General features: G+C 48.8%; 1 protein-coding gene across 1 annotated transcript in view; it reads right to left on the reverse strand.

The window, feature by feature from the left end:
* SUSD6 (sushi domain containing 6) overlaps positions 1-23261 on the reverse strand; it is a 45863-nt gene extending 22602 nt beyond the window's left edge. Inside the window, exon 1 of the mRNA XM_065872948.1 lies at positions 23144-23261. Coding sequence (XP_065729020.1) covers positions 23144-23261 — 118 coding nt within the window. The remainder of the gene's footprint in view (positions 1-23143) is intronic.
* Positions 23262-24000: the final 739 nt, after the last annotated feature.

Here is a 24000-nt window from a genome sequence, read left to right on the forward strand (position 1 = left end):
AGGCTCTAGGCTAAGCCCCGGCACCTCCCCTGCACCAGGGCCCCAAAGCCCTCCATGGAGAGAGCCAAGGCTGGCAGCGGAGCCTCTGCCTGGCCTACACCCTGGCCTGGTGACAGGCTGGGATGATCCCCAAAGAGGAAATGCTCACTTCCCAGGGCTGCAAACTTGACATCAGCCCTGGCCATGCTGTGCGTCCGTGCTGGGGAGCCTGGGGTGGGTCAGCTGGGAGTGGCAGGCCAGGCCCAGGCCCAGCAGCTGGTACGGAAACTATGATTCCTTTCCTGACTTAGGCGAACTGGGCAGTACCTCTCTTGGCAATCATTTACTTTTCCCTCTTTCTACTGGAAATTAATAGATCTTGTGATATGCAAAACGTGTTTATGCTTGTTTGTCCCCACCGATACAAACTCTGTCAACAGAAATTTATTTTCTCAATTTCCATTTTCCTCAAAGAGCAGCTACTAGACAGTCTATTAAGAAGAGCACTTTCTGGGCTTCCCTGGTGGCGCAGTGGTTAAGAATCCGCCCACCAATGCAGGGGACACAGGTTCGAGCCCTGGTCCGGGAAGATGCCGCAGAGCAACTAAGCCCGCGCGCCACAACTACTGAGCCTGCGCTCTAGAGCCCGTAAGCCACAACAACTGAGCCCATGTGCCACAACTACCGGAGCCCGCGTGCCTAGAGCCTGTGCTCCGCAACAAGAGAAGCCACCGCAATGAGAAGTCCGCGCACCTCAACGAAGAGTAGCCCCCGCTCGCCGCAACTAGAGAAGGTCCACGCACAGCAATGAAGACCCAGCGCAGCCAAAAATAAATAAATAAAATAATTTTTTTTAAAAAAAAAAGAGCACTTTCTGACTGATACTCTTTGATGTTATTTATAATCCAAAGTTACTCAAATTCCTTATTTAAAGTTGTTAAGGGGGTGCAAGGCACGGGGGACGGTAATAGTACTCAGCACTGGCAAGGATTTTGGAAACAGCACTCTTTCACTCCTGATTAGGCATGAGGTGACTTGTGTCACCTGGATCTGAGCAATCATCCCTGGTCAGTCACATCCTAAAATGACCAGCTGGAGGGATGGAACTCACTGCACCTTGTGCCTGGCTCGACTGGGCCCACCAGGGCACATCACACCTCCACGGTGGGCCTGGTCAAAGCTCAACTCGAGCTGGCACCTAATGGCTGGTCCTACTCAGCCAGCACTAACCTCATGGCCTGAGTTGCTGTGCCCTGCCAGGGAGAGCTGCAGGAGGCCAGAGGCCACAGGCACTGTGGGACCGTGCTCACTCAAGACAGAAGCCTTCTACCAGCACCCCTCCCTCCTAGGACCCAAGGACAACTTCCTTCCAAGAACTGTGGATGGAGCTGGGGTTCTCCTACTGCCCACCTGGAGGCATATTCTAACTCACCCTGATGAGCTAGTAGTCCCCCAAACCACATTTTTCCTAATGATGTTCTCTTCTCAGAATCTTTGAAAGTCTGCCAATTCCTTTCTATATAAGTCTGTGTTTCTCCTGGATACGCCACGCTCTCCACGATTCGGTCTGTCCCATTTCTCCAACGTCAAGTCCCACTAGGCTACCCATACTGGCCTTATTCACCCACACTCATGGCCTCAGATGGGCCTTCTGGCTCTTCTCAGCTCCTTCTTCCCCTCCTCTCCTCTCAATATCCTTCCTTTCCCTCCATCAACTCAAACCCCTCCCATAGTGCAAGGCCTGGTCTTAGTGCTTTCTTCTACAGGAATTTCCTTTCTCTGAACTAAAGTGCCCAAGACTACACAACCTAGCCCACAGTTACATACCATTTTGTTCGCCATTGCTACGCGGGAGTCGGTCTTACCTCTCCAGGGTACCGTGAGCAGCTCAAAAGAACAGAGAACCCACCTTCACCAGCCTGGGCACATTGAAGGCACTGAACAAATACCTGATGGAGCTTGTGTCCAGAAGGGCTGATACCTCTTACAACGTGGACTGATTAAATGCTTAAAAAGTCCCCAGCTCTTGCTTCTCAGGGAATCTCTCCTCCCCACACCCCACTCCTGGACCCAGTCCTGGCAGACTCGGAGACTTCTGCCTGCAGACAGCCAGCATTCCAGCTTGCATCAAAGCGTCAAACAAAGGATTTCACAACGCCCCCACCCCGCTTCAGGCTCCAAAGCTCTTCAAGGGCACCCTGTTTAAACAAGAGGTGCAGTGTATTTTTGGGAAATGATGAAGCAACTTCCCATAAGAGAAAAGAACAAATCCCCAAGTGCAGAAGGCTTCTTGGAAGACAAATAGAACAGCTTCCCTTGCCAGGGCAGAGAGAAAAGGATTTGACATCCAGGCTCCTCGTCCTTGGCAAAGAAGCCTGCTGTGCGGGAACGGGAGACAAGCCACACGGGGAAGGAGGAGGCAAATCCTTATGGCCAGATGTAGAACACAGCAGTTTTCAGAGTTGGAGGCCCAACCTAACACCTCATTTCACACTGTCCAAGGTGCCACTGGGAGCTCCACAATCTTCTCTTCCTCTTACACACCTTAAACAACAGACGTGACCCTATGAAGTTGGGTGCTAACGCAGTATTTCACATACACCAGGAACACTTCTACTTAAAAACAACTGCACAGGGAATTCTCTGGTGTTCCAGTGGTTAGGACTCGGTGCTTTCACTGCCAGGGCTCAGGTTCAATTCCTGGTGGGGGAACTAAGATCCCGCAAGCCGTATGATGCAAAACAACTGCACAGTGACTCCTCTGGTGGATGGTAAAATCCTTTTGCAGTAACCACACTCTTGGACTTCCCTGGTGGCGCAGTGGTTAAGAATCGGCCTGCCAATGCGGGGGACACGGATTCGAGCCCTGGTCCGGGAAGCTCCCGCATGCCGCGGAGCAACTAAGCCTGTGTGCCACAACTACTCGGCCCGAGTGCCACAACTACTGAAGCCCGCGCGCCTAGAGCCCATGCTCCGCAACAAGAGAAGCCACCGCAATGAGAAGCCCGCACACCGCAACGAAGAGAAGCCCCCGTTTGCCGCTACTAGAGAAAGCCCGCGCACGGCAACAAAGCCCCAAAAATAAATAAAATAAAATAAATATTAAAAAGAAAAACACACTTTTTTTTTTTAATGGGGGTGTGGATTTTGTAATTCATACATTAGGTTTGATTATCAGGATTGTTTTCTCACATATTGCAGCGTGTCTGCGTTTCAGGGGAGGGGGCGTGAGCAAACTGGGATAGAAGGAGAAAATTCCTATCATTGTGCTGGATCTTCAAGGCTTAACTAACTTCTCCTCACATTTCATCTTTATAACTACTACTAATCAAACAGTACAGCAACATTAGCAGCACTCTTCAAATAAGAAGAAAGAAAAGCATCACCCACCAAGGAAACCTCTCCGGTCCATATCCATATGAAGACCTAATGTTTCCATACCTAGTAACCAGCATTTGTGTGTTCAGACCTCACTTCTTTGGCATAAGCCCCTTCTCCCCGAACTGGAGAGTTCACGTCCACCTGGACTGTTTGCATGGACCAGAAGGCATGTAATGAGTAGCTTTGCCCTCATCAGCAACACGAGCCAAGGAACAACTCTTCCCCTCCTGCTGTCTTACTTTCCCAACCTACCCAGTGACCGTCCTCAAGAACCAACGGAAGGGCCATAAACAAGCTGCCAAAGAAAGTCAACTCTTTCAGACACCATAACGATGTGAAGAAGGCTCCTGCAAGCTTACAGTCTTGGACTTGAATCCTTCTCAGGTACCCACCCCAACCTCTTAACAGCAGGCACGCAGGCCTGCAGTCTTTCCAGCAGGGGCCCCCCTTCTCCGTACCCACATGGATTCCTGCTTACAAAGCTCTTTCAGAAAATAAAAGTTAATCTACCTAATCTGCATCTCTAACAGATTTCGAGGGTTTGTGAAATTTTATTTTTTAAGCCGCTGAAGGGGAGGCAGGAGGCTGGGTGGGGCTGAGTGGGAAAAACAGCAACATCTAGAATCCCTTCCCCGAGCAGGGCCTTTCCGCTGGCAGCGTTAATGCATACGTACAACTCACGCATCGCTTTTACAATATGCCAGTCAATTTAAAAAAAAAGGTCAATTTATTATTTTTCAAAATACGCAGTAACTAAACTGTTGGTAGGGAAAGCGAGGGACTAGGCGCTTTCATTCGGCTGTCCAGCACATTCCCTTCCTGCAGGCAAGATATGCCGGAAGAAGATCTATTAGGATGTCTACATCAGCTCCTTAACCACAAAAAAGAAATCCCCTCCTCCTACTAAAGAACTGGGATGCAAAATAACAACAGGAGTCAACAAGGTAAACAGAATTTACAGGGAAGGAACTTGTGGGGAAGGGATGCAGATGTAGCAGCTGTCCCCTAACGAAGCCACAAGTGAAACAAAGACTAAAAGAAACTAACTCCAAGTCTTCACTTTAATCGGAAACGCTGAGTTTGTGGGGAGACAAAGATGAAAAGGGATCATCTTCTCAGAATTTATATTTGCGTTTTGTGGGGACTGAGAGTCAAACAAGCTCTCAGATGGGGAGCAACATGTGAGAGGGAGGGAACGGCATAAGTGAGGCACTGGGGGCACATTCGATGGTGTGTTATGGGAATGATAAAATGCCTGGTGATGTTCCAGGACGGAGCACAGGCTAGGGAAGTGGCTAGAGAGAAAGCACAGGTGAGGGTTAGGTTGCTAGGGAGTACAGACCTTAAGAGCAGCCTTAGAGCAAGACCTGAATTTGTTTTCGTTTGTTTTAAGGGGAGAAGTATCATGCCAAGTCTGAGGTTTTAAGTTATCCTGGCAGCAAGTTGGAAGACAGATTTGAGGGGAGAGAGGTGGGGAATGCACTGCAAACAGAGGAATCAGTAAGAGTCTGGTGAGAGGTGATGAGGCCTGGGATGTCAGTAGTGTTATTTTTTTCTTGGAGGGGCCACCACTATACCCCTCACTGTAGTTAACCTGGTGGCTGCCTGCCCACCCACCGCCCTCACCCCCCCCAGCCCAGCCCAGACACAACCAGGAAGAAGAAAGCTAGTGCTTCTCTGACAGGAACTCAAACGTCCGGGGCTTTAGAGAGGGGATGCGCTTCCAGAATCCCTGTCACTAGTGAACTCTGGTCCTCTGGACAGCAAGTTGGCAATGAACTAATGATGAACACAAGGATCCAAAATGAGCATGTACAGCATCTCAAGGAGAGACTGCTGGATTCTGCAAAATGCTTGGCAACTATCTTGAACAAAGGGGTCTGGAAAAAGTGAGTAAATCCCTGCCTGCCCTTCCATCCCTTCCCACGCCCCCCACAAACCCCCCCCCGCCCCCCGCCAAAAAGAATTCTACTATAAAGGTAGATGTGGAAAACGTTCTATTGAGGCTATACAAATGTTTTGAGAAGGTGTAAAATTAAGCAGCTGACGGGCCTGGGAAATGGCAGATAGCACCCACAAAAGTACATTCCTAAACTTCTAGAAGAAAACATGAGCCCATCTTCATGAAATTTGGACAGAATTTCTTAAGCAAGTCAAAGGAAACATTTCACATATACACACTACGATATATAAAATAGATAACTAATAAGGACCTACTGTATAGCACAGGGAACTCTACTCAATACTCTGTAATGACCTATATGGGAATAGAATCTAAAAAAGAGTGGGTATGTGTGTATGTATAACTGATTCACTTTGCTGTACATCTGAAACTAACACAAGTTGTAAATCAACTATACTCTAATAAAAATTAATTTCAAAAAAGAAAACATTCCAGGAAGAAAAAAAAAATATGAATAAAGTAGCAGTGGTTCTCAGACCCCTTGTTCGCAAGCCCCCCTTATACTATCGAAAATTACTGAGGACCCCCAAAGTTGTCTGTGTGTTACAGCTATCAATACATACCACAGTTGAAAATAAATCTAATTTTTACTATTTATAAATTCATTTAAAAATAATAATAGGGCTTCCCTGGCGGTGCAGTGATTAAGAATCCACCTGCCAACGCAGGGGACACAGGTTCGAGCCCGGGTCCGGGAAGATCACACATGCCGCCGAGCAACTAACCCTGCGCGCCACAACTACTGAGCCTGCGCTCTAGAGGCCGCGAGCCACAACTACTGAGCCCGCGTGCCACAACTACCAAAGCCCGTGCTCCACAGCAAGAGAAACCACTGCAATAAGAAGCCCATGCACCACAACGAAGAGTAGCCCCCACTCACCACAACTAGAAAAAGCCCGCGCGCAGCAACGAAGACCCAACGCAGCCATTAACAAACAAATAAATAAATAAAATTTTAAAAGTAAATAAAAACAATAATAAACATCAGAGTGATTGTGTCAACACATGTCATGTAGCCTCTGGAACTCCACGACACACCTGTGAAAGAATGAGTGCAAAAAGGCAAATAGCATCTTAGTATTAATATGAAAATAGTTTCAACCTTGTCAGCCTCCTGAAAAGACCCCAACGACCCTTGAGAACCACTGCCATAGAGAAAGTTAAAATAATCTGCAAACTGGGAGAAGACAGTCAAGGAAAATACAAAATTCAAGCCACGGAGAGATTCCATTTTATATCCATCAGATTGGCAGAAATTAACGTCTAACAATACCAGCTGTTGCAAAGCATGTGGAGAACTAAGAATTTTCGTATGTATCACTAGTGGTGAAAACTCATACAACTACTCTGGAGAGCTACTTGGCAATATATAGAAAGCTGAAGTTGTACACTTCTAATAATCCAGCAACTCCACTGCTACATGTATATGCCAGAGAAATCTTGTATACATATTTAGTACACATGTACAAGGACATTCCTTGCAGTACGTTCCTAACGATGAAAAACTGAAGTCACCTGTATGTCCATTAATGAGAGAATGGTTACAAATATTCTGGCATATTAACACAATGGAATAATGCTATACTGTAGGTAAAACAAATGTATCAACGTGGCTAAATTTCAAAAACAATGTTGAACGAAAAAAGGAGGCTATAGAAGATAACATGCATTTTAAAACATAAAATGATACAATAGTCAGGAGATGGAAACAACCTAAGTGTCCATCATCGGATGAATGGATAAAAGAAGATGTGGCACACATACACAATGGAATATTACTCAGCTATAAAAAGAAACGAGATTGAGCTATTTGTAATGAGGTGGATGGACCTAGAGTCTGTCATACAGAGTGAAGTAAGTCAGAAAGAGAAAGACAAATACCGTATGCTAACACATATATATGGAATTTAAGAAAAAAAAATGTCATGAAGAATCTAGGGGTAGGACAGGAATAAAGACACAGACCTACTAGAGAATGGACTTGAGGATATGGGGAGGGGGAAGGGTAAGCTGTGACAAAGTGAGAGAGTGGCATGGGCATATTTGCACCACCAAACGTAAAATAGATAGCTAGTGGGAAGCAGCCGCATAGCACAGGGAGATCAGCTGGGTGCTCTGTGACCACCTAGAGGGGTGGGATAGGGAGGGTGGGAGGGAGGGAGACACAAGAGGGAAGAGATATGGGAACATATGTATATGTATAACTGATTCACTTTGTTATAAAGCAGAAAATAACACACCACTGTAAAGCAATTATACTCCAATAAAGATGTAAAAATAAATAGATAAAATGAGATCCTATATCGCTTAGGGATGCATGTATAAGTATGTAAAACTTGTACACGTCATATAAAAAATACAAAAAAAAACCACACACCCCACTAAAACTCAACCTCCACAGACTGAGGGCCCTTAAAAAAAAATACATGTAAATCCATGTGTAAGTATGTAAAAACAGAGGCATGGTTGGAAGGATACACATTGATTTAGCATACTGGCTATATCTCTGAAGAAAAAGATCTGAAGCAAACATGGCAAAATATTAAATCTGGGTGGTAAGTACCCAGGTATGTTAGTCTCTGTATTTTTTTAATGTCTGAAAATCTTCATTGAAAAATTAAGAATGGGATAATAGATTTAAAGTGGTTACTACCTGAAACACTGCACACTTACTATAGGTATTTCACAACACCCCAAAACTCAGGCACGTCACTTCTCTTTTTTTTTGCGGTACACGGGCCTCTCACCGCTGCAGCCTCTCTCGCTGCGGAGCACAGGCTCCAGACGTGCAGGCCCAGCAGCCATGGCTCACGGGCCCAGCCGCTCCGCGGCACGTGGGATCCTCCCGGACCAGGGCACGAACCCGCGTCCCCTGCATCGGCAGGCGGACTCTCAACCACTGCGCCACCAAGGAAGCCCAGGCATGTCACTTCTTAACAGGGTATTTAGTAACTTGGTAAGTTTTCTGATTCTTCACAACCACCCTAGGTCCCATTTGGTCCCCAAATACAGACAGAAATCTTAAGATTCACCAAGACTGCCAACTCCTATGGAAGACACTGGATTACCTCTTTCAGGGCTCTCAATGTATATGACCCTCAATCCCAAAGAAGTTTCCTCCACCTACGCACTGACTGACCCTTGACTGCTCCCACCCCCAAAACTCATCTGAAAGCTAAGATACCAAACAGCATCTGTAAAAATGCTTTTCCTAAAAGTCAGAGGCACATGCAGTAACTGAGCATGTACTGTTTTGAAGGTCCTCAGCCTCAATGGCCCCACCACCGGCCTTCAATTCAAGACAGCAGCCAGACTGACCCAGCCACTGTCAGAGTCAACTTCACTTACATCATTTAATACCACTCCTCCCTTTCCTCCTTAGTTTATCCTAAACACTTATTCCTCAGGAGTGGGCTCTCTATGGTGTCAAAACCCAGATCCCCAGCCCCTAATGCTTCCTGCAACATGAAGGGCATTTCCTTGGAATACAGTGTCTCTCAGAGGGTAGGCCACCCTCACGACGTGCAACAGTGTGTTAAATAGCTTCTGCCTCTGGAAGGGAACAAATGAAACCTGCACCCTTGCTTTCTTCTGTTCAGGAAAGACAGCTGAAGGGCTGGGAGACTGATATTATTTTAATAAAACTTTTAAAGAATGCATATTGCTGGGTTGCACTCCAGACTGACTGAATGGTTCTTTGTGGGCATGGGGTATGTGAATCTGATTTTAAAAGCACAGTAAAGTTGGAAAAGCATCACCCCAGAGGATGTTAGTTCTCTAAGTCTGATGAAGGACTCAAACCTCACCACCTTTTCTGTATCCCAGAGTCCTAGGTGGCCAAATACCAAACTCCCCTTTCCAGCTCTCCCTTGGTTTGGATCCTGCCTTCCCACCAGGCCCAGCGTTAAGTCTCAGCTCTCTGGAAGCCTTCCTGGATGACGTCAGGGTTAATTCTCTTCTTTCTAATAGCACTCAGTACCTGAACCACTCAAGATGTATTCTGTCTTATCTTTCTCCCCAATTAGACTATGAGGACCTCAGTTTCTGGCAGAGGGCCCAGTACATACATAATAGCTTCTTAACACTTCAGTGGCTGAAATAATCCTAAAGACAATGGCATGGGAAAGTCAGTGTGAAACACACACACACACACACACACACACACACACCCAATGTAGTACAAAAAGTATTTATTTCATTTGCAAAGGGAGGACCTGGGTTCAAATCCAGCTTTACCCTTTACTGGCTGTGATAAGTTACCGTGAAGACACCAGTATGACATGATATACAAGAAGGTGCTTTACATTCTGTCAATTGCCAACAGTAGTAAGCTGTTACAGCTATTGCTACCCATTATTTCTCTGATCTCAGGAGGTGGTTCATATTATTTATTCCTCTTTAGAGCCAAGAAAGGAAAAACACTGAAACAGGCATTCCTACCATAAAAACACACAGAGAAAAGCCTTAGAGACAATTCCCACGGTCTGCCTGCTGGAACCTCAGCTACTCAGCCTCTGTGCTTCCACCAGGGCAGGGAGGAGGGGCAGGGAAACAAACACTCAGTAACTAGACCGTGCCTGGCACACCCAGGAGGTCTGTAAATGTTGAGTGATGAAAAGCCTGCATACAGAACTTGGGACAAGAGAGCATTCTCACAGTGACCCCTTCCCACCTGCACACCAAGAACTAAGAAGAGTTTTATAGGAGCAAGGTGAGTGAGCCTTAGGCCCCCAAGTGGGTGTAAACTCAAGAACAGCGCCAGTCTCAGCTTCTGGAAGTACTGTCAAAGCCGGTCGTTAAAATCATCCTCAAACTGCTCTTCCAGTAAATGAAAAAGCAGCGTGCAGTATCCAGCTGCCTCAGATTAAGGCAGGGGAGTGGGGGGAAATGAGAAACAGAGTCAGGATTTCCAATTACTGCTAACATGAGGGTATTCAAAAGGGAGGAAATTAATGGAATCATCAAAAGGCTGGTGATTTCACTTAAAATGAATTAAATCAACCTCAGTCTTTCCCTGTTTCAAAGCAGACCTGAGGCTACTCAGTGTTTGAGCTGCCTGAAAGCCACCCACACAGGATCAGAGGGGCTAAGTGACAATTAGCCAAGGCTGGGAAATCTTTCATTTGCCCCTTCAGAAAGAGGCTGGAGAGACAGGGTCAGACAATGGTTCTGAGGCAGGATGTGCTAATTTTCTCCAGGCCAGGAGTCCTTTAGTCTGCCAATACAAACAGCAGGAAATAAAGGCTGTAAATGGGGTCAAATTCAATCTGAAGAACAGCAAACTCCCCTAGGATGGCAAAAACATTCTGTAACTCACAGCTACCCCAGACCAAGTGGGCAAAAGAGAGAAGGGAAGAAGAAGACTGGGGAGCTCTGGATGTGCCCCTCACACAGATGGCGTATGTAGGGCCTTTGTGATCTCCCCAGGGACACCCCAACCCCTACACACACAACGTACAAACATCAACGGCTAGCTCTGTCAGAGCACAGAGTAGTTAAAATGAGCACAGAGGAAGAAGAGAGAGGAGGGCGAAAGGACTATTACACGAAGTTAAGCAGGGAGAAATCAAAGGAAAGGAAAAGAGGCACATGGATACACATCCCTCTATTCCATCCACCAGCAAATATTTTCACAGGCCTACCATGAGCACTGTGCCAGGCAGTGGGGAATGTAGGAGCACCTGGAAATGAGAACTGATCAGACAGCCTGGGAAACACTGCAGTCGACAAGTGTGATGATCTGGAGTAAAGGGATCGGCACCCAACAAGGATGCTAAGTCATTCCTCTGTGGACAGTTTTATGGAAGCAGCGTAACTGTAGAGCCCAGAGGCTCTCTAAAAAGAAAAGTTACTCCAATTTCCAAACTTCTCTAGTTTCACTTTCCAGATGGGATTCTGGTTCAGTACTGCGTGTCAATGGAAATTTTCACACACATTAAAAACTAAAAAACAGGGCTTCCCTGGTGGTGCAGTGGTTGAGAGTCCGCCTGCCGATGCAGGGGACATGGGTTCATGCCCCGGTCCGGGAAGATCCCACATGCCGTGGAGCGGCTGGGCCCGTGAGCCATGGCCGCTGAGCCTGTGCGTCCAGAGCCTGTGCTCCACAACGGGAGAGGCCACAACAGTTGAGAGGCCTGCGTACCACAAAAAAAAAAAAAAAAAAAAAAAAAACTAAAAAACAAGTAACAAGCAAGCAGAAGTTCCTGACCCTGCAGAGGAAGCTGTCAGAGAAGGCATTAAAGAATATGCGGTATCTAAGCTCAAAGGGCCCTGGAGCGCTGGTCCAACCCTTACCTCACCGCTGAGCAAAGTGAGGGGCCTTCAGTTACTGCTCATTAGAGGCAGTACAGGGGCTGAGGCCCAGGACCCCAGCTCAGGGCCCTGCTCTTCATACCACAGATCCCAAGCTGGGGCAAGACTTTCTAAAATGCAGACTTTTGGAGCTCACCGCTGCCTAAGAGGGCAGAATAAGAAGTGGAGGGAGGAGATGCCCAAGGTGATGCCTCCAGGGCTTCACCAGGCCTGGTCCCTCCCTCTCTGCTGGATAGTCAGCAAGGACCAGAACCAGACTGGTGAAGGTAACAAGAGGCCTGCCAGCACCTCCCTTAATCATTTAACCTTTTCTCAGTTTTCAAGTTAGGCTGGTCCACCTGCAGCATCCTATTTCTGAACTTCCTCTCTCCCCAGAGGTTCACGACCTCTCCAGCCCTCTGTCTCCACCTTATCAAATTTGCTCTGGAAGGGTTAAGTGGGCTTGTTCAGCCCCACTGTAAACTGGTGATCCTCAAAGTGTGGTCCCCAGACCATCAGCAGTAGCCTGTAAGAACTCAGTAGAAATACTGATGCAAACTGGAGGTGGGGGTAGGGCCCAGCAATCTGGGCCCTCCAGGGGATTCTAACGCACACTCAAATTTGACACCTAATGGTGCTATTAACGTACATGCTTCAGCCTGTTGCTTCTCTCACAAGTAGGTGACTTAACTGGCACAGCTGAACGACCTGAACTTCAAGCCCGAGAGCCCACGGAGCTGCCACTGGAGGCAGGAGGAGCTTCCCAACCCAGCATCCTCTTCCCCCGTTTCCAAGGTTCAAGGCCTTGTAAAAGAAAGTACACAACCTGTCCTTGAAGCTGTGACCAGAGGCTGGAGAGCACAGACTTGGGGAGAAAGGTCTCGAGGACCCTGAAGGGCCTGACCTAGTAATGTGAACAAAACGGAACCTCCCTTCGCCAGCTCTACACTGCTGAGACCAGACTTCAGAAGGGACGACGGTGGACCAAAGGGCCCAGGCCTCTTCCTGACTGGAGAGTTGACATGACTCTGACCTGCCCAGATACCATCCTGCCCCAAGGAGGCTGCAGTACTTGTTCTGCAGGAAAACTGGCCTGGGTCAGACACTCAAGGAGTTGCCTGATCCTACCTCCGTGGGGCTTTACCATGGGACCTGCAGAATACAACGGGCACCTGCTGTGGGTGCCCTGACACACTGGGTCACGTCGGGGTGGTAAGTGGGTTTCCGCTGGTGTGTGCCAGGGAGCAGGTACCGTGGTGCAGAATCTGGTGCCTCAGGTATCGCCAACCACAGCCTAAACAGAACAGGTCCCGTGTCCAAACCTGCCGTAATTAGCCTTCTGCTTCTCTAGCTTATACCAGGCCCTCATTCCTAGTAGGGACTCTGGGGCTTCCCAGAGGAAAATGGACGTCAGATTTCTAGGCCTCTAAAATTCCTGACTACAACAACCTTGTCTGACATGACCATGTCTGTGAAAAAAAAGACTTTTTAAAAGATCCCTCCATTTCTCCTCCCACCTTCTCTATTCTCAGGAGTGAGGCATCCTCACATCTGGAGGTCCAAGCTTTAGACTCCACAGATTCGGGCTTCAGACTCAAGATTTGGGGCTCTGTTGGAAACTTTAGTTTGATCTCCTGCACAAAGGGGGCTATCAAATGCCAGCCTCCTTGCAGGGATGGATGAAGGATTAACTGGTTAGTATTAACCAAGTGCTTTGAGCAATTCAGAAAAGAGATACTCTCTTTAAAACTAAAAATAAGAAAAAAAGAGCACTGTAATAATCCTTTCCGTTGGAGTAGACTCTTATCATTTTCCCAGAACTCTTACATATGTTATCTCACCTAACCCTATCGTTCACACTCTCAATTATCCCTGCAGGGCCAGGGTCTGCCATTACTGGTTGACAGAATTTCTGTTACTGAGGCCGACTGCGAAGTTTCTCAAGTACCTGACAAATTGTTACTGAGACGGACTGCAAAGCTAAGAACAACAGCGTGGAGAAAGCCTCTCTCAGGAAACTCGAGACACTGGGACTTCCCTGGCGGTCCAGTGGTTAACACTCCATGCTTCCCCTGCAGGGGACACAGTTTTGATCTCTGGTGGAGGAACTAAGATCCCCACAGGCCACGTGGCCAAACTGGAGACACATCTCTGCCGGAAGGCACAGCGGTTCTCTGCACCCTGAACACATCAAATCACAGAGAGTCCTCACCGCAACAGCTCCAGTCACTGCGGCCTGACCCCAGCTGAGGGGTCCTGGATACACGCGCATGCCCGCGGCCAGCTGCTCCTCTCTCCTCCCTTCCTGAGCATTAGGAACATCCGCAGGGAATTCCTGACGCAGAGGTCCACGTGGGGACCCTGTGCAGTGCATCAGACTGGCTGCAATAAGCCATCCTTGTCAGGCACGGCCCCCACGGGTTGGCTGGGCTGAGCTAAGAGGATGAAGGGCCTATCCTGAGTGACGCCCTGGAGGGGCAGCCTCACTGAGCCAGTCACTTCCTGTTCCCACAGGCAAACAGGAGCCCATTCTTCTCACCCCCATCTTCTCCACAACTTGTACCAAAATCAACACCTTCTGCCAGCCCTCCTTATTTCCCTGTTTAGACTCATTCAACCCTTAATCCATTAACTGGTGTTTGCTTTTTTCTTTAACCCTTTGATCTTTCACATCAAGCTTGTTCCTCCTCCACGCCCCCTACCCCTCCACAGCTCTGACAGCCAGCTAGGAAGGGCACCTACCTGCCTCCACCAGCATCTTAACCCCTGGGTGCTTCCCCCAAACTGTGCTTCTGGTGATGTTCAGCCCCATCTCTGAACTCTGAGGCTAAGGACAGACTTCATTTTTCTTTTCTGAAACCCCAGCTTCCAAACATACTCCACCAGGGACATCCCTGGTGGCACAGTGGTTAAGAATCTGCCCGCCAATGCAGGGGACACAGCTTTGAGCCCTGGACCCGGAAGATCCCACATGCGACAGAGCAACTAAGCCCGTGTACCACAACTACTGAGCCTGAACTCGAGAGCCCGTGAGCCACAACTACTGAAGCCCGCGTGCCTAGAGCCCGTGCACCGTATGGAGGAGTAGACCCCGCTCGCTGGAACTAGAGAAAGCCCGCGTGCAGAAACGAAGACGCAATGCAGCCGAAAATAAATAAGTTAATAAATTAAAAAACAACAACAACAGAAAAACATACTCCACCAAAGTAGAAGAGACCACTCATTTATACAGCAGGGTAAGAGGAAAACCAGTTTAGAGAACAGAGCATACTGGACTTCCTAAGTTTCAACAGAAGTGACAATGCAAGTTCCAAAGGAAGGAAGAGCCAAGGTGAGCACAGCAGACACGAAGCTAACTCTCTCCCTCTCCTCCCTCCAGACTGCCCCCAACATGCTGGCTGAGGTGACACAGAGTAACATAATGATGGTAACACCACAACCCTATACGGTAAGTATGTTATCCCAATCTCACACCTATGAAAACTGAGGGACACTGAGAAACTAATTTTGTTGCTCAAAATTAGACAACATGTTAGTGGCAGAATTAGGATTCAAACCAGCCTGCTTGGCCCAAGAGACTGCATTTTTTTTTTTTTTTTTTTTTTTTTTTGCGGTACGCGGGCCTCTCACCGCTGTGGCCTCTCCCGTTGCGAAGCACGGGCTCCGGACGCTCAGGCTCAGCGGCCATGGCTCACAGGCCCAGCCGCTCCGCGGCATGTGGGATCTTCCCGGACCGGGGCACGAACCCGTGTCCCCTGCATCAGCAGGCAGACTCTCAACCACTGCGCCACCAGGGAAGCCCCGAGACTGCATTCTTAACCTTACTATGCCATCTTGTCCCCCTACTTGCCTCCAGGTCTCGGTGTACACTCCTCTCCCTCAGAGAGGCCTTCTATGACCACCCCTATCTGAATCAGGAGCCCCGCCCACGTGTATCCCAGTGCAGCAATGACTTCCCTGATCACAGCAAGTATCTCACAGACTGGAGCTGGCACAGTTGCAGCACTCAGCAGGCGCTCAGCAAATAACTGTGGATAAATCAGAGTCTGAACCATCCCGTCTGCATCCCTCCTGGTACAACAGGACATCCCTCCTGTCCCTGGCTGCAACCGCCCACCTCTCACAGGCTGACTGTGAGGACCAACTAGATGTGATAACTTCCAACAAGAGCCAGTCCAGTACTTGGCCCCAGGAAGCCCTTCACGGCATTACCCACCTCCTGCTGTCCTCCCTGCCCGCCTTATATCAACACACATTTGCTAAACGAGCTGATGCCGCTTATGGAAACACCAAACCCAATCTGTCCCAGAGCAACCCTGGTCATTAGGGTTTGGAACAAGTCCATATAGGGCTTGTGTGTCATGATCTGCAGAACTAAGAGTTCAGGTTCCCCAAAGCTGAAGTCTTAACAAGCTGCCCAATCCCTTCAAATAATCAAAGACAGTTAAGATTCTAGGAGTTGGAATCCTGTTCATAGGAAAAACTCTCTGACATCCTCCCAAGAGAAAGGACTGAGACCAAAGAGCTCCTGAGAATTCCATTCCGCAAATACACACATAGCCTACTCTCCTTCCTGCAGACCCTATTAATTCTAGTGGTAAGGGGATGGGTGGTGTCTCAGAGGAGGTAACTTTGAATTTGATCTTAAAGGATGAAGTGAAGTACAGGAGGGAGGGGAGGCTGGGATTCCAGCCACAGGAATCTAGCCACTCAAAGAACAGCGTGAGGATAGGCTTGACTGTGCTAATGTTCAGGGAAGGGGAATAAGGAGTCCCCTTAGCCTTGACTTTAGGGACAGAGGTAGAGGGAGCTGTGGGTGGGGAAGGGAAGCCACACCCATGCAAGCTGCCTTTCCCCCCTCCAATGCCAGTATATTTTTAGAGCCAGCACAGTTCTCACATGCATTCTTCCACATGACTTCATTCCCCGTACGTAACGAAAGCCTTCCTTTCCTCCCTCTTCATCACCTAAAGGGACCCACGCTGGGTTCAAAGATCCTCACTCGGGCTGAAAGTCAGCGCACTCTGTGATAAACTCTTCTGGGCAGCCGGCCCAGCCCCACTCCCTTCCTCTCAGAAGAGCCCCACCACCTGCATCCCCTGAGGCATGAAGACACTGTCACATCCTCCTCCACTCCCAAGAAGGTTGTGGACAGAACCTCACGGGGAACCACAGATCAGGCCGCTGCTGCCCGCAGGGCCGCGGACTCGTCCTGCTTATCCTCACGCACAGGACAGGCCATGATCCTGCACAATCCTGCCAGGAGTGACCCCCTCTGGGATGACCACTGGCCTGGTTATAACAAAGTACAAAGGACTTTGTCTCTGCCCTCAACGAGCTTATATGCAAACACTTACAAAACCAAGAACAAAGAACACGAACTAAGATCAAGTGGCTCGTGTACAGAAGACTCAAAGATCAGAGACTGACGGGGTCTACTGTGTGACAGGTAGAAAGCAGAGGGCCACACAACCTACTGATGTCACCACCTAACTTCCTGGACCATTAATTAGCAATTCGGGGCGACCGTGCATGGTTTTCAGGAGCCCGAGTGGGGCTGCACTGACTCAAGACACCACTGGGTCCTCTGCAACCTGGCCTCCAAAGTAATGAGACCAACCGGGAAGCAGAAACATCCAAGGCTTCTCTCCTGTCGGCCCCCGTACCTTGCTGTGCCGAGATCAGTGCTCAGCAAATACTGACAGGTGACTCCCCACGCCCACTCAGTCCTTGTCTGGTGTGTGACAATCCCAGCGACATTCTCTTGTGCCTCCCACCATTGCCAGAGTCAACAAGGCTGAGCTGTCAGTACTCCATCCAGCGACAATAAACACACAGGTCCCGCCCTCTCCCAGGGAGACATGTGTCCACTGCACGTGAAGAACTGATCGTCGGGCCCATTGTATTTCATAAAGTGTCACTAGTTACTCAGAATAACAAAGGCTAGAGCAGAATTATTTTATAATCCTGAGGGAGTACTTGGCCATAACTTCCTGAAACACATTTCCCCTCCTTGGTCGAAACACCTAAAATACTTTTGTGAATTTGAAAAGAAAAAACGCTTTGCAAAGAATAAACCTTGATGAGGATCTGTTTGTGTTCCCTGCACTACTTCCCAGAATTCTGAATGATTAAACAGTTGTACTTTTAAAAGATTTGGCTACTGGCAAAGCTAACAAGTTAAAGAAGTTAAGCAAGGGGAAAACCTTGTCTCTGGGGAAGCAAGTGAATCTAGGAAGGAAAAGGCTTCTTACAAGAAGAAATGCTGTCCAATATAGCTAAGCAGGAGGAGGCAAAAGGACTACCAAAATGGAGAGACGAGAAGAGAGCTCTTAATTTTTAATTCTAATGTTGTATTCTCACGGATGTGTTTAGGAATTCTTTAAAATGTAATCCTTCCATCATACACCACTGTGCTGATGAAATGAAATACCTCTTTAAAAGAACAGACCCCTTGGCATTCTCAGATTAAGATTTCAAAAAAAACTCTGCAAGTTCCTAACAAATAGCAGCTTTGAGGAATCCCAGCTCTGAGATGCCAACAAGACAGCCTCACGGAAGGGAAGGGCTGGCTGTGAGATGTCCTAGCTGACCCCTCAGCACAAACAGCGCAAAGGGCCACGGCCCCTCTTCTCTGCTTAGCTTCGTGCGTGAGACGCCAACATGTGGCATTTGAGAATTAGGAACCTGTGAACTATGAAGGACTCATGCAGTACGTGTCTAACTCTGCTCAGAATGTACTGAACTGAATCCAAGAGAATCCAAGACACACGGAAGAAACAAGGAGCTCCTTCCAACCCGAGCTAATCAGCTTTGGTGTCATAAGTGTAGACTGGTATCAACTGGTGCTAGAATCTGGTCTTCAAACCTAGGAATTACTTCTTTGTATGCCAGTCAATGTCCTAAGTGCTTTATATATACTATCTTATTTAATCCTCACAACAGTGTATTAATACGTAAGATTATCGAGTGTCTTCCCTGTTCTAGGGAACATCGACAATGATGTCTGGAAGATTATCCAAGGTAATACAGGCAGCTAGGCGTAGAGGCAGTGTTCACCCTCATCTTCCAGTGAATTCAGAGTTCACGCTTCAGGTTGGCTGAAGGTGCACTGGGTGAGCAGGGCTGGGAGAAACCAGCGGCCAGCGCCCCCCTCAGTCACACCACACCATGGCAAAGTTGTCTCTAAACACTGCTGTCCCTCTGGGCCCCAGAGCTAAACACAAGCGGGCCAAGGTCACTCCTGACCTGGCCCCAGTCCAGGCAGCCAGCTACACCAGTACCAGCCACCTGGGACGGGAGGGCTGCTCACATCCTCGCAGGCTCAGGCTGCTGGGGTGACGGAGAAGAAAGGAACCTCCAGTGGGTAAGAGGTGGTCAAAGAATTCATCTGAAAACATACCTAGAATAATTAAAGACTCTGAGCACTAACCCTAGTTGGGTTTTTTTGTTTTTTGTTTTTTGTTTTTTTTGCGGTATGCGGGCCTCTCACTGCTGTGGCCTCTCCCATTGCGGAGCACAGGCTCCGGACGCGCAGGCTCAGCGGCCACGGCTCACGGGCCCAGCCGCTCCGCAGCATGTGGGATCGGCATGAACCCGTGTCCCCTGCATCAGCAGGCAGACTCTCAACCACTGCGCCACCAGGGAAGCCCTTTTCTTTTGTTTTTTTTAAGCACCTGTGACCCCCTTTTGTGGAAAGAGTTGGGCAGGTAAGGATAACCTCTAAGCTTGCAGTTAAGGATAGGGTAGTGGGGCACCTCTGTTTGGTAGGTGGAAGCTGTGTCTAATGAGGGCTTTCACCCAGGTTAGAGCCACTGAGGTGTTCGGTCTGGTGGACTCCTGTCTTCTTTTGTTCGAAAGTTACAGTGCAAAGCTCGTACCATGCGTTGGCAATGGTCTAAACGTGGCACAACAATCAGCCCGCAGAGGGTAATTTCTCAATGTCTTTTCATGACGCCAGGGTTCAGCAAGCTCTGTAATGACCCATCCAGCCTCCTACCACAATCCCCAGTCTTTTTATAGTCACAGGTAAATTACACCATAGAGAGATTACATCACGACACCAGCAGCTGACAGGAAGATGCTCTGCGGATGTTTTGGGAACTACAGCCGCATTTAGCAAACAATTTTCTGTGGTCCCTATTGTTCCTTTCCAAGAATAGAACTGCCTTGGCAAACCTTGTGCCTAAGCCGGGACCCAAACCACCAAGGGCCACTGCAGATAAGAAGAGAAACAACCACAGAGGTAAACATGGTAACCCAGAGATGACTCCTGCATCCTATATCCAGGGAAGAAAACAGATGGTGCCTCTCTTCCTCTGTCAAAGTTACCCTCTGAAGGGTGATCTGAGTGCTCCAACAGAGCAACACAAGAAACAGGTCTCAGAGAAGCCTGCCACTCAGCACAGGTAGTCCAGTTCTCAGCAGAGCATGGGCAACAGTCAGACATACTGCACGCAGATCCAAGCCCGCTTCCCCACCTACGACTGAGTGTCTCTGACCAAGTTACCTAACTTCACTCTGCCTCGGTTTCTCACTTGTCAAACAGTTACGTGACCATCTAGCTCACAGGCACTCTGAGAACTTCACACGTGATGACACAGAGCCCGACACACAAGCGATGCTCCACAGGCATCGTTTCCCTACCTGTTCTCTTTTCCCAGTTCAGTACCTCTGACTCCAGGTCCCTTCAGAGACCGTGAGGTGAGCCAGGCCACCTGCCAACATCTCTCTCTGCCACAGCAGTGCTAACGGCCGAAGCCGTATCATCCCCCGAGAGCCTAGCTCTCCACATGTTCCATCTTCAGTGAGCACTAAGTGCCTGGCTTTCTCCCTCTGCCACACAGAAATGCAAATGGCCGCCTTCCCCGCTTAGGTGCCTGTGTGATGTTTAACATGGCCGCTGAGTGTGTGGCAACATCTTAAAGGAAAAAAAAAATCAGAAACAAGTAAAATACTAAGTTTTTTTCAATAAATATGCTCAGAACAGGGAGAGAATGGAAATTAAAAGCTTTTTACATGAGCTAGGTTGAGACCATCAAACTATGCAAACATGGAAGGCAAAAGGGATCCCGGAAGTAATCAATCCTTCCTCAACTGGTCAAGTTTGACACCTCCTCCCAACCCCTCATCCCCAACCCAAAAAGTGACTCTGCATCTCCAGTCTCGTTTTTTAAAGACAGCGGAGGACGTCATCCACAGGAAGTCTCTTGCCCAACGTGACTCCACAGGAGGTCAAACACCGTCTCTGCTGCTGTTGTTATTTAGGAATTACGCTGAGCATTTTTATATGTCAAGGGCCTTCCAATCATTTTTATTACACAACACCAACCTAACATCCTTAAGTATCTTGTTTCTGTTTTACAGGGCACACAAAGAGGTCAAGTGATTTACCTAAGGCCACACACACAGCAACTTTCTTCAGGTCACAGGTAAAGAGATCTGTGACCTTAAGATCTCTTAAGGAGAGAGATTGGGGGAGGCTGCTACACAGTTGGGATCCTAATTCCTCCCTAGTCCAAGAAAAGCAAGCTGGGTAGCGTGAGCACAGATCTTATTTTTAAATCTGGCCTTCCCCTGCAGGCTGTGACCAGGTGTGAAGAATAAGATACGCTTCCTTTTGCCACCCTGAAAAAGGGAACTTTATCAGTAACTCTCTCCATCTCTGCTACAGGCATGACCAAGGGGCAAGCTGAACCCGATGCCTCCGTAACCACTTCTCTGTTATAACTCCAAATCTCCAGCTGCAGATAAGAGGAACCAGGATGGAGAACTGAACTTTGAACATGACATATGTAACTTTTCCCAGAACTTTACCCCAGAACTCTCAAGTGCCTCTTCATACGTCATTCTTTTTTCTAAACCTGAGCAATTATGGCCAAGACTAGAGGCGCCTGTGGGACTTATGACCAGGGACTGTGCAGGCCAACGCCTCACCGAGGGTGCCCACTGACCTCTGTCCCGTGGGATTCTCACCGTCGCCAATGTGCCGGGACACACGAGCATATCTACTAGAGCTCACTGGGTAACGAGCGCCTCATTTAAAAAGGCCTCTGGAATGGGTATTCAGGGGAAGCTACAGGAGCAGGTAAGAAATGCAGGAAAAGGAAGAGGAGACCTTGCCTGACGGGAATTGCCTTTCCTCGACTTCAGAGTATCTGAGAGCCTTGGTTTCTTGGCAAGCTTGCTTGGCACGCTGCTCAGGGCAGGCACAGCCGTACAGGTGTGCTCTGGGTCTCAGGCCAAGGTGTGGGTACCTCCTTCTCCCAGAAGCCACTCCAGAGAGAGGGAAAAACATCGTAACTTGGTGCACTGGATCAAAGTAATGATGAAACCCCTTCCCCTGCCTGCACCCTGCTCTGTGCCAGTACGTTTGTTTTATGGAGAGTAAAAAAGACTGGGCAGAGGGAGTGGGGTGGCAGGGGAGGAAGGATTCTTTGCAGATGGGGGAGGGAAAGAAAACAACAGAGCCAACTTTCCCATCCTGGTCTGAGCCCACACTACAGATATATTTTTCCATACTGGAAAATAATAATCCCTTTATTCAGCCAGTCTGGAAGCATCGATCCCTGATAATTGATTTCAGACCTTGAATGGAAAGTTGGGAAGGTGTGGGTAGCTGGAAAATGGGGTGGGGAATGGGAGGAGGAAGGGGGGAAGCCCATAAAAGAGAGAGTGGCGGTGTACAGGGGATGGCTTAACGGAGCTAAAGAGGCTGAAGGCATCAGACACTGAAGGCAGATGCTCTGCCCTCATACTGCCATGTAACATAGCAGGACCGCTTCCCCAGCAGAGCCCTGGAAGAGGATGGTGGTGGTAGCACACCAGGCACTAGGCGAGGTTCTGGTCCAGGCACTGCCATGAGCTGCCCTAAGGCCCTGGGCCAGTGCACAGCCTCTGAGGTCCATCCTAGCTCTGCCCAGTCAGTCCTTCCTTCCTTCCTTCCTACTCTGATAGCCACTCCATTCATAGGCATTCTTACTGAGCACCGTCTGTTCTGGGCTGGGGGTAAGGTGGCAAACCTCTGCTATAAAGGGTCAAACATTTTAAAGCGTACATATTTTAGGCTTTGGGGGCCACATGGTCTGTCACAATTACTCAACTCTGCCATCTAGCACAGGTGAGGGGACTGAGGCTTACAGAAGTAGAGACTCGCTCTCGGTCACAGAGCCAGCAAGTAGCAGGACTGGGCTCTGGAAACACACAGTGGATTCCAAAGCCGGCACCCGTACCTGCACATTGCACCCTGAATCCTACACCTCCGTCCCACCCGTGACTACAGCCGGGGGAGGGGAGTGGTCACGTCATCCCCGCAGGCTCCTACACCCCCACCCCCCGCTGGCTCACTAGGCACCTCAGCCACCAGTCCCACGCCTTCAACTGGCTCCCTGCTGTACCAACAGCACAGAAGCCCCCACTCTCTGCTCCCCTGCTCACGGCGCCACAGAGAATCCCTTCTCCCAGCCTTCAGGAGAAACAATGGTATTGAGTCTTCTCCCTCCCACACACAGGAGGCAGGCTGGGGCTCACCTGAGGCAAGTCCGTCTCCAAGGAGGATGCTAAGAATCACCAGAAGGAACACTCCATGTCCCACGGAGGCCACGGCAAACAATGAGGTGCTCTTTGGTGCTATCCTGCCATGGCACATCTTTCATCCGTCCAAGTTATTTTAAAACGAAAAAATTTAAAAGCCAGAAGTAAGAACACTGAAGTCAGCCCTGGGTAGATTCACCTATAAAAAACAAACCAAAAACAAGGAGATAAGTGAAAACTTTAGCCATAAGTTAGTTACAATAGGCACTTTACGGTAAGGAAGCCATAATCACATACAAAGTTGAAAGAATTCTAGCAACTGAATCCCTACTGCCAGGAGAAGAGACAAGCACATAAGCGGCTTTCCAACTCCTCCCTGGGGAAATGCCAAGGCCCGAAGCAAGCTGCCATTGGCGTCAGCATCCGGGCGCCAGATCCTTGCGACGGGACAAGGAGACAAGCGCCCGGCTCACCTGGAGATCCGTCAGGCTCGGCAGAGCTTTCAGAAACTGCTGTGGCTCTGCCCTGCTGCCTGCCTTGGAGGCTCGAGCAAAGAGGAGGAGAGAGATAGATGGCTGTTGACTCAGAGCTGCTACACCAGAGTCTGGCTTTGCCTTTGCCACCGGACTCAGAGCAAGTTCAACTAACCGAAAAGAAAAAAGAAAAGAAAAGAAAAAAAAAAATAGAGAACACATGTCTTAAAGGGAAAAATACACCGCCCAGAGAGAAGGAATGCAGCAGCGGGAGCCAAGGGCCCGGGGCTTGGCTGGATGAGCCCCTGAGGACCTGGCTCTGACTCCACAGCCACGAATCTCAAAAATGGACTAATTAATCAAGGCTCACCCAACACACCT

Source organism: Phocoena phocoena, chromosome 2 (genome assembly GCF_963924675.1).
Source record: "Phocoena phocoena chromosome 2, mPhoPho1.1, whole genome shotgun sequence".
Classification (NCBI taxonomy): Eukaryota; Metazoa; Chordata; class Mammalia; order Artiodactyla; family Phocoenidae; genus Phocoena; species Phocoena phocoena.